General features: G+C 43.1%; 1 protein-coding gene across 1 annotated transcript in view; it reads right to left on the bottom strand.

Moving 5' to 3' along the window:
• Nucleotides 1–12270, bottom strand: part of LOC137369437 (neuroendocrine protein 7B2-like) — a 35442-nt gene extending 23172 nt beyond the window's left edge. Inside the window, exons 1-2 of the mRNA XM_068030642.1 lie at nucleotides 12183–12270; nucleotides 11588–11807 (exon numbers count right to left, since the gene is read on the bottom strand). Coding sequence (XP_067886743.1) covers nucleotides 11588–11801 — 214 coding nt within the window. The 5' untranslated portion in view covers nucleotides 11802–11807; nucleotides 12183–12270. The remainder of the gene's footprint in view (nucleotides 1–11587; nucleotides 11808–12182) is intronic.
• Nucleotides 12271–15368: the final 3098 nt, after the last annotated feature.

The following is a 15368-nucleotide window of genomic DNA, read 5'->3' as shown; positions in this document are numbered from 1 at the left end:
CCAATTGAGCTGACATTGACACTTTGCACTTGCAATGTTGAATATGGTTAGCAGATGTACAGACTATCAATTAAAGGATTAAAGATGACCTATTCCTTCCGACTGAATAAAATCTATTCCAGCTGTAATTGCCTTTTAGTTCAGGGTACCAGTTAGCTGAGCTTGTACACAAGTGCAGAAATAACATGTCTCCCGCTGTGCTTGTTTACATGCAGTAACCAAATGTCTCCAACTGGCTTAACAGAAAAGCTTACTGAGAATTAGACAGTGCACTTATATTTGGCCTTTTATGGAAATTATTACATGCTGCAGTCACATAAAATGTGGCAAACTGTCTTTTGCTTGTTGTGTTGTTAATTGCTACGAGTGTTCACCAAACTAAACTTTTCAAGGTCCAAGAAATGTATCTTCGGTTTCAAACTCCAATTTCATTTTACTTGATCTTTCAAGGAATGAGATCTTAACATTCAGAATTTATGTTCCCTGGTTCAAGTTTCGGACTCAATTCTTAAGACCATTGTGTTCTGGGGGATATTAAAAGTGAACTCAAAGTGTCTTGCTTCCTTTGCTCACACAGTCAAGGATACAAGACAGTATTGCTATATCTTCAACAACGTTTCTCCCCACCACCACCCCGCCCCGATTACTGGAGGTGAAAACAATTTTTTAAAATCACATCACGGGTCAATTTCATAAATTTTTTTTTGCATTAAAGAGTGACGGCATGTGTGTTCAAACGAGTGCTGTCATGTTTAAAAACTCTCTATCTTCATGAAATATTCCTATCTTTACAAATGCATGGGGCGGTGATCTAGATAGACCCACATCAGGTAAACGTTATTGAGTTGAAAATGCATCACGGAATTTCTCCCCTTTCCTAAAAATAAAGCGTTTGACAGGTAATATCATGAAGGCAGTTCTCGTGGAATAAATGCAAGGAGCAAATGAAATGTGTCATGGAATGGTAGAGTCATTACAGCACAGAATGAGGCCATTTGGCCAATTAAGTCCATGCTGGCTCTTTGTAGAGCAATTCAGTCAGTCCCATTCCACCTCTCTATCCCTGTAGCCCTGCAAGTTTATTTCCCTCAAGTGCCCATCCAACTTCATTTTGAAATAATTTATCATCTTCGCTTCCAACACTCTCATAGGCAGCAAGTTCCAAGTCATTACCATTCGCTGCATTAAAAATTTCTTCCTCACATGCTCCCTGCATCTTTTGACCAAAACCTTCAATCTGTATCTCCCTAGATCTTGTACCATCAGCTAATGGGAACAGCTTTCCTTTGCCTAAGCAAACTAAACCTGTCATAATCTTGTACACCTCTATCAAATCTCCCTTCAATCTCCTTTGCTCCATGGAGAACAACCCCAGATTCTCCAAACTAACCTTGTAGCTAAATTCCCTCATGCCTGGAACCATTCTTGTAAATCTCCTCTGCACCTTCTCAAGGACCTTCACATCCTTCCTACAGTGTGGTGGCCACAACTAGAGTATTGTGTCTAGTACCTAGAGCTTTAAAACGGTACATCATAACTTCCCTGCTTTTGTACTCAATGCCTCTATGAAGCCCACAATCCCATATGCTTTGCTAACTATTTTCAATATGTCCTGCCACCAGCAGATTGATGCACATGAACCCCCAGATCCCTCTGTCCCTGTACACTCTTTACAACTGTGCCTTTAAGTCTATATTACCTCTCCTATCCCTACTACCAAAATGTATCACCTCACGCTTCTCTGTATTAAATTACATCTGCCACTTGTCTGCCCATTTTGCTCGCCTATCTATGCCCTGTTGCAGTCAATTATTATCATCCTCACTGTCTGCCACACCTTCAAGTTTGGTATCGTTGGCAAATTTAGAAATTTTAATCTGTATTCCAATTTCCAAGTCATTTGTATGTATCAAAAAAGCAATGGTCCTAGCACTGACTCTTGGGGAATACCACTGTCTACCATCCTCTAGTCTGAAAAACAACCATTTACCTGACGTGCTGTTTTCTGTTCTTAAGCCAATTTTTAAAATCTAAACTGACACTGACCCTCCTATTCCATGAGCCTCAATTTTGTTAACCAGCCTTTTATGTGGTACTTTATCAAACCCTTTCTTAAGATCCATACAGACAACATCCACTGCATTCCCTTCATCAACCTTCTCTTTTACTTCATCAAAAAATTCAATTAGATTAGCCAAGCATGATCTGTCTTTTACAAATCTGTGCTGGCTTTTCTTAATTAACTCAAACCTCTCCAAGTGTCTGTTGATTTTTTCCCTGATTATTGTTTCTAAAACCTTACCCACCATTGATGTTAAACTGACCGGCCTGTAGTTTGTAGGACTGTCCTTACACCCTTTCTTGAATAAGGGTGTCGCATTTGCCACTCTCCAATCCTTTGGCACCTCCCCCATGTCTAGGGAAGATTGGAAGATTATGGCAAACCCTTCCACTATCTCCATCCCCACTTCCTTTAGTAACCTGGGATGAATGCCATCCGGACCAGGTGACTTATCTACTCTAAGCATAGCCAACCTTTCTAGTACATCCTTCCCATCAATTTTCACCTCATCAGGTACCTCTACCATCTCCACTTCTACCAATATCTTCCTCAGTAAACACTGACAGAAAGTACTAGCCTTGCCCTGCACCTCTAAGCAGATATCAACCTCTTTGTTCTTAATAGGCCCCATCATCCCTCTGACTACCGCTTACTATTTACTTGCCAGTAGAAGATGTTTGCGTTCCCTTTTATGTTGACTGCCATTCTATTCTCATATTTTCTCTTTGTCAGTCTTATTTTCCTCTTCACCTCCCCTCTCAACTTATTGTATTTGGCCTGGCTCTCATTTGAAGAATTCACCTGGTTTGCATCATATACCCTCTTTTTCTGTTTCATCAAATTCTCTATCTCCCTTGTCATCGAAGCTTTGGTTCCCTTACTTTTCACCCTTGTTGGAATGTATCTAGCATGTACCCGAAACATCCCCTCCTCAGAGATCATCCATTGTTCTGTTACAGTTTTTTCTGTCAATCTTTGGTTCCATTTTACCCTGGCTAGATCCCTTCTCATCCCACTGACATTAACCCTCTTCCGATTTAGAACTTCTACTTTAGATTGTTCCTTGCTCTTCTCCAACACTGATCTAAACCTTATGACATGATGATCACTCTTATCCAAGTGCTCCCCACATACACTTGGTCCATTTGGCTCACCTCATTCCCCAACATCAGATACAGCAATGTCTCCTTCCTAGTTGGACCGAGGACACATTGGTCAAGGAAGTTCTCCTGAACAAATTTCAGAAATTCCTCCACACCCCCCATCTTTATCCTTTACACAAACATTAATTACGCAAATATCAATTGGGACAAAAGCCCCCAATATCACCATTCTATAGTTCTTCATCTCTGTGATCTCCCTGCATATTTGCTCCTCTATCTCTCTCACACTATTTGGAGGCCTAGCGAATACCCCCATAGCATGATCGTACCCTTTTTGCTTCTCAACACTAACCAAATGGATTCTGTCTTTGCCCCCTCAAAGACATCCTCCCTTTCCAACACTACAATGTCTTCCCTAATCAGTACTGCCACCCCAACTCCTTTTTTTCCTTCCCTATCTTTTCTGAACACTTTGTATCCTTGAATATTTAGCGCCCAGTCCTCACTATTTTTAGGCCACATGTCTATCATTGTCACTACATCATATTCCCACATAGCTTGTAGTGATTCTTCACTTGAATTTGAAGTGCTTATTAATCAAAATGAATCTTGATGTTTCTTGTGTTCTTGTCTGAAGGATATATTTAGCGGTGATGCCTGCACTGTCTATTGCACGGAATCTGACTGAGCAGAGGCTGTTGGTCCATCACCAGAGAGAAGACCTTAGCTTTAACATAAGAAATGGACTTTTCTTATCCCTGACATTAAGTGTCACTTACAGCAGTAGGTGTGCCTCAGTGGGTAGCACTCTCACCTGAGTGAGTAGGTTGTGGGTTCAAATCCTATCCCAGAGACTTGAGCACATAATCCATGCTGACATTCCAGTGCAGTACTGAGGGAGTGGTGGACTGTTGGAGGTGCCACCTTTTAGAAGAGATATTACACCAAGGCCTTGCCTATCCTCTCAGCTGGATGTAAAAGATCTTATTTTGAAGAAAAGCAGCAGAATTCTTTCTGGTGTTTTGGCCAACATTTATCCTTCAATCAACATTAAAATAAAAAATGATCTGGTCATTGCTGTTTGTGGGAGTTTCCTGTGTGTAAATTGGCTGTAAAGTGCTTTGGGACATCCTGAGATTGTGAAGGGCACCATATAAATGAAAGTCTGTCTTTCACATCCCTCAAGTGCACCAGTCATGCAGGCCCCCAGCTGCCAAGCATGAGGCATATTAATTTCGCCACATGGACATTAAATTTCAAACTGTTGTTGAAGTAAAGAAAGAACTTGCTTTAACAAATTGCCAGATCTTGGCTGGAAAGATATTTGCATATTAACAAGAGTGTTTAGAAGGACAAAGCATCCCTACATCCAGGGAGAAGACTCGGAAGGTGGAGTTCCGGACCAGTAAGTATAAAAACCTTACCTCGGGGATTCGCGGCCTACATCCAGGGAGGAGACTCAGAGGGCGGAGTTCCGGACCAGTAAGTATAAAAACCTTACCTCGGGGATTCGCGGCCTACATCCAGGGAGGAGACTCAGAGGGCGGAGTTCCGGACCAGTAAGTATAAAAACATTACCTCGGGGATTCGCGGCCTACATCCAGGGTGAAGACTCGGAGGGCGGAGTTCCGGACTGGTAAGTATAAAAACCTTACCTCGGGGATTCGCGGCCTGCATCCAGGGAGAAGACTCGGAGGGCGGAGTTCTGAACCGGTAAGTTACCTCGGGTGGAAAAAAAACTTGAAAAATTGAAGTCACAGGAAAGCTGTGACCTGATTGGCTGGTGGGGAATCTGCACTGAATTTGAAAATAAAACATTGATTAAAATTGATTAAAACCCTAATTAACTAATTAATTAAGAGGAGTAACTAAACCGGAGGGAGGAAATTACTGTATTTAGCATTTAATATTTATAGGAGAAATCTAGTGCTAAGGACCATATAGTTAATTGTAAATTAATTTAGTAGGGATTTAATAAGTATTTATTTCAAATTAATTTATTAATTAGTGCTAGAAATGTCAGTTAGAGGGGTAAAGTGCTTCACCTGTGAGATGTGGGAGGTCCGTGATGCTTCCAGCGTTCCGGACAACTACATCTGCAGGAAGTGTACCCATTTGCAGCTCCTCACAGACCGCATGGATTGGTTGGAGCAGCAATTGGATGCACTTAGGAGCACGCAGGTGGTGGAAAGCATCATAGACAGGAGTTTTAGAGACATGGCTACACCCAAGGTGCAGGCAGATAGATGGGTGACCGCTAGAAAGGGCAGGCAGTCAGTGCAGGAATCCCCTGTGGCTATCCCCCCTCTAACAAGTATACCGTTTTGGATACTGTTGCGGGGGATGGCCTATCAGGGGAAAACAGCAGCAGCCAGAGCAGTGGCACCACGGCTTGCTCTGTTGTTCAGCAGGGAGGGACAAAGCGCAGAAGAGCAATAGTTATCGGGGACTCTATTGTCAGGGGCACAGATAGGCGCTTCTGTGGATGTGAAAGAGACTCCAGGATGGTATGTAGCCTCCCTGGTGCCAGGGTCAAGGATGTCTCTGAACGGACAGAGGGCATTCTGAAGGGGGAGGGTGAACAGCCAGACGTTGTGGTACACATCGGTACCAATGACATAGGCAGGAAGAGTGATGAGGTCCTGCAGGGGGAGTTTAAGGAGTTAGGTAGTAAGTTAAAAAACAGGACCTCTAGGGTTGTAATCTCTGGATTACTCCCTGTGCCACGTGCCAGTGAGGCTAGAAATAGGAAGATAGTGCAGCTAAACACGTGGCTGAACAGCTGGTGTAGGAGGGAGGGTTTCAGAAATCTGGATCATTGGGATCTCTTCCGACACAGGTGGGACCTGTACAAGAAGGACGGGTTGCATCTAAACTGGAGGGGCACAAATATCCTGGCTGTGAGGTTTGCTAGTGTCACTCGGGAGGGTTTAAACTAGTGTGGCAGGGGGGTGGGAACCAGAGCAGTAGGTCAGCAGATGAAATAACTGAGGGGAACTAGTAAATAAGGCCAGTAAAACTAAGAGGAAGAGCAGGCAGGGAGATGTTGCTGAGCACAGCGGGACTGGTGGTCTGAAGTGCATTTGTTTCAATGCGAGAAGTATAACAGGTAAGGCAGATGAACTTAGAGCTTGGATTAGTACTTGGAAATATGATGTTGTTGCTATTACAGAGACTTGGTTAAGGGAAGGACAGGATTGGCAGCTAAATCTTCTGGGATTTAGAAGCTTCAGGCGGGATAGAGGGGGATGTAAAAGGGGTGGGGGGGATGTAAAAGGGGTGGGGGAGTTGCATTACTGGTAAAGGAGAATATTACAGCTGTACTGCGGGAGGACACCTCGGAGGGGTCATGCAGCGAGGCAATATGGGTAGAGCTCAGGAATAGGAAGGGTGCAGTCACAATGTTGGGGGTTTACTACAGGCCTCTCAACAGCCAGTGGGAGATAGAGGAACAGATATGTAGACAGATTTTGGAAAGATGTAAAAGGGTTGTAGTGGTGGGTGATTTTAACTTCCCCTATATTGACTGGGACTCACTTAGTGCTAGGGGCTTGGATGGGGCAGAATTTGTAAGGAGCATCCAGGAGGGATTCTTGAAACAATACGTAGATAGTCTAACTAGGGAAGGGGCCGTACTGGACCTGGTATTGGGGAATGAGCCCGGCCAGGTGGTTGAAGTTTCAGTAGGGGAGCATTTCGGGAACAGTGATCATAATTCCGTAAGTTTTAAGGTACTTGTGGATAAGGATAAGAGTAGTCCTCGGGTGAACGTGCTAAACTGGGGGAAGGCTAACTATAACAATATTAGGCAGGTACAGAAGAATTTAGATTGGGGGCGGCTGTTTGAGGGTAAATCAACATCTGACATGTGGGAGTCTTTCAAACATCAGTTGATTAGAATCCAGGACTAGCATGATCCTGTGAGGAAGAAGGATAAGTTTGGCAAGTTTCGGGAACCTTCGATAACGGGGGATATTGTGGACCTAGTCAAAAAGAAAAAGGAAGCATTCGTAAGGGCTGGAAGGCTAGGAACAGACGAAGCCCTTGAGGAATATAAAGAAAGTAGGAAGGAACTTAAGCAAGGAGTCAGGAGGGCTAAAAGGGGTCATGAAAAGTAATTGGCAAACAGGATTAAGGAAAATCCCAAGGCTTTTTATACGTATATAAAGAGCAAGAGAGTAACCAGGGAAAGGGTTGGCCCACTCAAGGACTGAGGAGGGAATCTATGCGTGGAGCCAGAGGAAATGGGCGAGGTACTAAATGAGTACTTTGCATTAGTATTCACCAAAGAGAAGGACTTGGTGGATGATGAGTCTGGGGAAGGGAGTGTAGATAGTCTGGGTCATGTCGTTATCAAAAAGGAGGTGGTGTTGGGCGTCTTGAAAAACTTTAAGGTAGATAAGTCCCCAGGGCTTGATGGGATCTACCCCAGAATACTGAGGGAGGCAAGGGAAGAAATTGCTAGGGCCTTGACAGAAATCTTTGTATCCTCATTGGCTACAGGTGAGGTCCCAGAGGACTGGAGAATAGCCAATCTTGTTCCTTTGTTTAAGAAGGGTAGCAAGGATAATCCAGGAAATTATAGGCCGGTGAGCCTTACGTCAGTGGTAGGGAAATTATTGGAGAGGATTCTTGGGGACAGGATTTACTCCCATTTGGAAACAAATGAACTTATTAGCGAGAGGCAGCATGGTTTTGTGAACAGGAGGTCGTGTCTCACTAACGATCGAGTTTTTTGAGGAAGTAACGAAGATGATTGATGAAGGAAGGGCAGTGGATGTTGTTTACATGGACTTCAGTAAAGCCTTCGACAAGGTCCCTCATGGCAGACTGATACAAAAGGTGAAGTCACATGAGATCAGAGGTGAGCTGGCAAGATGGATACAGAACTAGCTTGGTCATAGAAGACAGAGGGTAACAGTGCAAGGGTGCTTTTCTGAATGGAGGGCTGTGACTAGTGGTGTTCTGCAGGGATCAGTGCTGGGATCTTTGCTGTTTGTAGTAAAAATAAATGATTTGGAGGAAAATGTAGCTGGTCTGATTAGTAAGTTTGCGGACAACACAAAGGTTGGTGGAGTTGCGGATAGCGATGAGGATTGTCAGAGGATAGTGCAGGATATAGACTGGTTGGAGACTTGGGCGGAGAAATGGCAGGTGGAGTTTATTCCGGACAAATGTGAGGTAATGCATTTTGGAAGGTCTAATACAGGTGGGAAGTATACAGTAAATGACAGAACCCTTAGGAATATTGACATGCAGAGAGATCTGGGCGTACAGGTCCACAGATCACTGAAAGTGGCAACGAGGTGGATAAGGTAGTCAAGAAGGCATATGGCATGCTTGCCTTCATCGGTCGGGGCATAGAGTATAAAAATTGGCAAGTCATGCTGCAGCTGTACAGAACTTTAGTTAGGCCACACTTAGAATATTGTGTGCAATTCTGGTCGCCACACTACCAAAAGGATGTGGAGGCTTTGGAGAGGGTACAGAAGAGGTTTACCAGGATGTTGCCTGGTCTGGAGGGCATTAGCTATGAGGAGAGGTTGGATAAACTCAGATTGTTTTCACTGGAACGACGGAGGTGGAGGGGCGACATGATAGAGGTTTACAAAGTTATGAGCAGCATGGACAGAGTGGATAGTCAGAAGCTTTTTCCCAGGGTGGAAGAGTCAGTTACCAGGGGACATAGGTTTAAGGTGCGAGAGGCAAAGTTTAGAGGGGATGTGCGAGGCAAGTTTTTTTACACAGAGGGTGGTGAGTGTCTGGAACTTGCTGCCGGGTGAGGTGGTGGAAGCAGGTACGATAGCGACGTTTAAGAGGCATCTTGACAAATACATGAATAGAATGGGAATAGAGGGATACGGACCCTGGAGGTGCAGAAGGTTTTAGTTTAGATAGGCATCAAGATCAGCGTAAGCTTGGAGGGCCAAATGGCTTGTTCCTGTGCTGTGCTGTTCTTTGAATTCCCTGATGCATTCAACCCACAGTAGACCCTTGGCTGGAATGACATTTGCATTTTAATAGACAGTGCTTGGAAAGGACAAAGCAGCCATTCCCTGATACATTCAACCCACAATGGACTTTTGATCACCAGATGTTGAAGGTGGGAGAGCTCACATTCCAGGTTGACTGCTAAGATGGCAGAATACACAAACGGACATGGTCAAACCAGCTAGTCACGTGACTAACCTGCTGGGCAACCTGAGTTTTTTGAATTTGTACAGTTTGGGCAGAAAGCAGAATGCTCCTGGACTGAGAAGATCTCTCCTGGCTGGCTCGCCACAGCCTCTCCTGTCTGCCTGCTCCCATCTCTTTCTCACAAGCCTCTGAATCCACTGAAGACACATGAGCCCCAAGAGAGAAAAGTCTCCTTGAGTGAACAAGGTTTAAGAATACTGGGCCCCAATGAAAAGCAAGATCTACCTACAATCAAGGACTCTACAGTGAGCTCGAAGAACTGAAACAAAAATTCTTCAGATATTGCCTCAAACTTTTGCAATTTATTTTTCTTCTGCTCTTTTCTGTCTCTATTTGCATGTGTGTATCGCGTATGCATGCTAGCATGGGCGCCCATGTATCAGTAGGCGTCAACCGAATTAGAGTTTAATTTTAATAAATTTCAACTTTTCTTCTTTAAACCTAAGAATGCCTGTTTGCGCTGGTTTCTTTGCCTTATAATTGGAAAATGGTGAACAAGGATTCATCAAGGGGGAGCTAAAAACACAGTGCGTTTAAAATTAAACCCTGTTACAGTAAGACCAGGTGAAGGCTGAGAGGGAACCCTAGACCTCTTTCTCACCTGGTTGTAACAGCACCATTCCCATCATGGCATCTCATTGTATTTTGAATAACCCCAGTGTTTTTCACTTGAGTAAAAACGTTTTCTTTGATTTTTTTTTGAATTCCCATTCATATTCTTTGTTCTTACTTTCTTGGCAGACTTTGGAGCAATAATGTCGGCTTATCTTATATCATATAACACTTTGAACCATACAAGTTTACAGCCCATGAGGAGGTCATTGTGCTTGTGCTGGCTTTTTGCTGGATAAATCCAAAACTAATCTCAATGCTCTCTCCAGAACCTTATATCTTCCTCCGCTTCAAATATTTACCTACTCTTCCTTTAAGAGACAGAATTGTCTCTGCCTCAACTACTCACAGTGGCAAAGCATTCCAACTCCCTGTGTAAAGACATTTCTCCTCACCTCTCTCCTCATTTTTAGTGACAATTTTAAATTGATGACTCCTCATCCCTGAATCTCTGCAACCAGAGGAAACAGTCTCCTCCTATTCACCCAGAAAACCCTTTCTGACTTTAAGATGAAGGACGTTATGACTCATTCAAGACTTGATGTTAATCATACAGGCGGACACAGTGCTTGTGGGGATAAGAGAAACGGTGGCAAAGTAGAGCTGAGCATTATTAGCCTCATGAGGAATATAAATGCCAGTATAGACTAGTTGGGCTGAATGGCCTCTTTCTGTGTTGTACGCTCTATGTGATTGTCACACATATTGAGGCTGACTCCATGGCTGCAGATAATGGTACCAAGGATATGGTGAGATAAAAGGACAAAGTCAAGGATAGATAATTGAGGGACTCCTGAGGTGACAGTGTAAAGGAGGGAAGAGAAGCCATTACTAGAGCTGTGTTGACTGCATCCGGATTAGTTACGTGTGGAACCATGCACCAGAATGCTTTAGGACCTTCAAGAGGAAAGGAACGTTAGAGATGGGACGATAATTAAGAGAAGACAGATGGACAATAGGATGTTTCTTGGAACCATTAACAATGTCAGCTAGTATGGGAGCCAAGAATGGCAGATGATCAAGAGTTGGATGGAGTGGAGATTTAGGGAGTAAGAAATGTGTCTGACAGAAAGGTTTGGAGACCAAGACTGTCGGCAGTATTATAAGTGCAGTTATGCCAATGATTTATAAAGTGGCAGGATTACCTCACTATTTCAGCTGTATTACAAATACCAGTTTTTGTCTGACAACCTTTTGTTATTTTGATGAAATTGCATAGAATTTACAGCACAGAAATGGGCCATTCAGCATAACAGGTCCATGCTGGTTTTTATGGTCCACATAAGCCTCCTCCCACCCTACTTCATCTCTCTCCATCAGAATAGCCTTCTTTTCCTCTTTCTCTCACATATGTACCTAGCTTTCCCTTAAATGTATCTACACTATTCACCTCAACCACTCCATGTGGTAGTGAGTTCCACATTCTCACCACTCTTTGGGTAAAGAAGTTTCTTCTGAATTCCCTATTAAAAGGTTTAATTTGTTATCTGATGTTACATTCATAATATTTTCTAGGATTCACTTTTATTTTGCAAATCGAAACCAAGAAGAAAAACCCTTAGGTACCTGCACACAACACAATGATCTGCAGAATATTGCCTGAACCCATTACCTTCAATGCTCTGTGGCCCGACCAGATTTGTAGCTTGATGAACTGGATATTCGACTCTAGGCCGAGCGATGCCCAACTGCTCCATGACTCCATGCAGCAATCTTTGGATGTCTGCTTCAGACACTTGGTCTGGATCCCGGGAGCTGTGACCTGAAGCTAGAGCCAAGCCTACCGCCATCAGTATCACTGCCTTGAACATGATAGCTGAGGGCATGGCAACCTGCAGGCAGAGAGAAAGATACGACTGACACGACAACTAGTTAATGGGAGAATTTCACTTTCCACCCACAATGTTCACTGCAACCATCTGAAATTAAATCAACTACTACAGAACAGAAACAGCAATGTCATGAGCAGTGAAGTACATAACATAGCATTAAATTGGCAAAGAATAAAGCAATAGCATAGCAAATAGTACTAAACCACACTAATACTGGTGAAATGCAGCTCCATTGCATTTCTATCTTTCATAATACATTTTAAGCAGTTATTTCAACATTGGGTTTATACTTTTATAATAGCTGGATTCTCTTTCTGTAAGATGCATGTGTTAGAGCTAAACATCTACAAAATGTGTCAGCCAGGCAGGACTTACCTTCGATCAGGTATGGTTCCTTGTGTCCTTTGAAAAACAGACGGGAGTATTATTTTCACAGCTTGTGCTAGCTCCTGTTATCTGCTATGAATAATTGATTTGCTGTTGCCTAGGCAGCAGGACAATGACATCACTTACCGAGAGGACCAGCTGCTACAGTGAATTTTTCATTTGCTTTCACCAATGCAGTAACTAAGGACAGGATAAGTGCAATGTTGCTGCTTGACTGTCACTCTTAAAAAAAAATTGTGAAATACTTTGCCAATATACATTTGTTTAAAATCTGGCTCATCACTAATCAGTATATGCCATGAATGTGTGAAGAATAGGTAGCTCAGTTAGAAGGATCTGTAAGGATGCCTGATGTAAAATGGCAGCTGCCATCATCAATTTCGTGCCGACTAAGATGGTGACCAAATCAGCTGCAACTCTCAACATGCCCACAATACCATTAACAGTAGAAAATGTTAATCCTGAAATGATTCCTATTCTGAGTACAACAGTTGGAACAGAGAGAAAACATAAAGGATGAACTTAGGAAATACTCCTAAATTCCATAATGGACTGAGGTAGCAATATGAAGTGCTTTACTTGAATTTGTAAAAAATTTTGGAAATATGTCTCAAGCGTTTGATAAGGAGCTGGGTCAATGATTGTCTCTAGTCTTTTGGTTGGTAGCTTGTGCCCAGAGGTCTCTGACTGAGGGCTTTAATTTGCTTTATCCCAGCAAGTTAATTAAACTTCTGGACCTAGGTTTCCAGAGGAATATTAATTGGACATGGCATATCAATGATGATATCACTTCCAGGACATGAGCCAGGATGGAATGAAGGATGGCGTCAGAACAAGAACTTTCCTCAAAACGTGTAAAGTCTACATGGATCCAATCCTGCAGTCTGGTCATAGAAATATAGAAAATAGGAGTAGGCCATTCGGCCCTTCAAGCCTACTCCGCCATTCATTATGATCATGGCTGATCATCCAACTCAGTAACCTGTTCCCGCTTTCGCCCCATACGCTTTAGACCCAAGAGCTATATCTAACTCCTTTTTGAAAACATACAATGTTTTGGCCTCAACTGCTTTCTGTGGTAGTGAATTCCACAGGCTCACCACTCTCTGGGTGAAGAAATTTCTCCTCATCTCAGTCCTGAAAGGTTTACCCCGTATCCTTAGACTATGACCCCTGGTTCTGGAATCCCCCCACCATCACGAACATCCTTCCTGCATCTACCCTGTCAAGTCCTGTTAGAATTTTATAGGTTTCTATGAGATCCCCCCCTCACTCTTCTGAACTCCAGCGAATATAATCCTAACCGACTCAATCTCTCTTCATACGTCAGTCCAGCCATCCCAGGAATCGGTCTGGAAAACCTTTGCTGCACTCCCTCTATAGCAAGAACATCCTTCCTCAGATAAGGAGATCAAAACTGCACGCAATATTCCAGGTGTGGCCTCACCAAGGTCCTGTATAATTGCAGCAAGACATCCCTGCTTCTGTACTTGAATCCTCTCACTAGAAGGCCAACAGACCATTTGCCTTTTTTACCGCCTGTTGGACCCGCATGCTTACTTTCAGCAACTGGTGTATGAGGACACACAGGTCTCGCTGCATATTCCCCTCTGTCAGTTTATAGCCGTTCAGATAAGAATCTGCCTTCCTGTTTTTGCTACCAAAGTGGTTAACCTCACATTTATCCACATTATACTGCATCTGCCAGGCATTAGCCCACTCACTCAACTTGTCCAAATCACCCTGAAGCCTCTCTGCATCCTCCTCACAACTTACCCTCCCACCCAGTTTTGTGTCACCTACAAATTTGGAGATATTACATTTAGTTCCTTCATCTAAATTATTAATGTATATTGTGAATAGCTGGGGTCCTAGCACCGATCCCTGCGGTACCCCACTAGTCACTGCCTGCCATTTAGAAAAAGACCTATTTATCCCTACTCTTTGTTTCCTGTCCGCCAACCAATTTTCTATCCATCGCAATACACTAACCCCAATCCCATGCGCCTTAATTTTACATGCTAATCTCTTATGTGGTCATCCATATATAGAGATATATTTATGTTGAATGACAGCTCTGGGTCAGTGTCTTTGGTTGTTTCAAGATATTGTGAAAGTAGGATTGCCAGCTCAGGTTGGACGTATTCCTGAAGGTTTCATCACATGATCTCCTGCCTCCAACCGCTCCACTCCCATCTCATTATCGATCACCCAAGTTCATCCTCTCAGCATCCCACTTTCTCACGGCCAATTAGGAAGCATAAAAACTCATTACACTATCAGATCATTCTTTGACCGTCATCCCAACAGCCTTTTCCCCCAATCTCCGATATTTTAATAACTTATGAACAGAAATGGTCAAAGGAAATGAAAAAAAACTTTTAAAATTTTCTATGACTTCCCACCCAGGTTGCTTGCAGCTTTGCCCTGGAGCAATGTTCCCTCTAATTTTTCTTTGTTGTGCACAGTCTGTTTATTGCACAGTGCAGTCCCCTTAAGATTTCAGCCCGACCGCTCGTATTCAAAGGGAATGTTGGTTATGCACAGCTTGGAGGGAATATTACCCTGGAGATTAACCTTCAATTCCTGCAGAGTCCAGGCTAATCCTGGATGGCTGGCAACCCTAAGTGAAGGATAGCAAAATTTGTAAGCTACTGTAGTTACACTGTTTGCACTGATTATGTTCATTTTTCAGTTTTATATTTAATAAATTGCCTGATGTTTGCCTCATCTGATAGAATGTGTAGACAATGCACCAAAGATGAGGAGAATCTCATTGTGGCATGTAATACATGCCAGTAAGCTGACATACAGTGTGCAGGTTCTCTATTTCCTAGGTCTCGCTAACATTTACCTACATATTGGGTAGTTAAAAGGCACACTCAGGTTCACAAAAGACATGAAGCCTGCCTAGGGGAATGGTTAATAAGCTTGACACTGAGATCTTCCTCATATACAACCCAAAAACGTAACAGTCCCTTTAGCTAGTAAGAATATTTCCAGGTGCCGTCACTGGCTGTGGTGGAATGCCTCTTGGTGAGTGGATGGTTAATATCCACTGGTTTATTTGGCTGATTGGTTTGTGTTTGGAATCTGATTATTCCTAATTTGAGCAAACAAGCAATACAGCAGCAAAAACAATTGGCCTTCCAACATAAAAAATATCCTCATGAT

Source organism: Heterodontus francisci, chromosome 4 (genome assembly GCF_036365525.1).
Source record: "Heterodontus francisci isolate sHetFra1 chromosome 4, sHetFra1.hap1, whole genome shotgun sequence".
In the NCBI taxonomy this organism is placed as follows: Eukaryota; Metazoa; Chordata; class Chondrichthyes; order Heterodontiformes; family Heterodontidae; genus Heterodontus; species Heterodontus francisci.
This window is presented reverse-complemented; position numbering and strand designations above follow the sequence as displayed.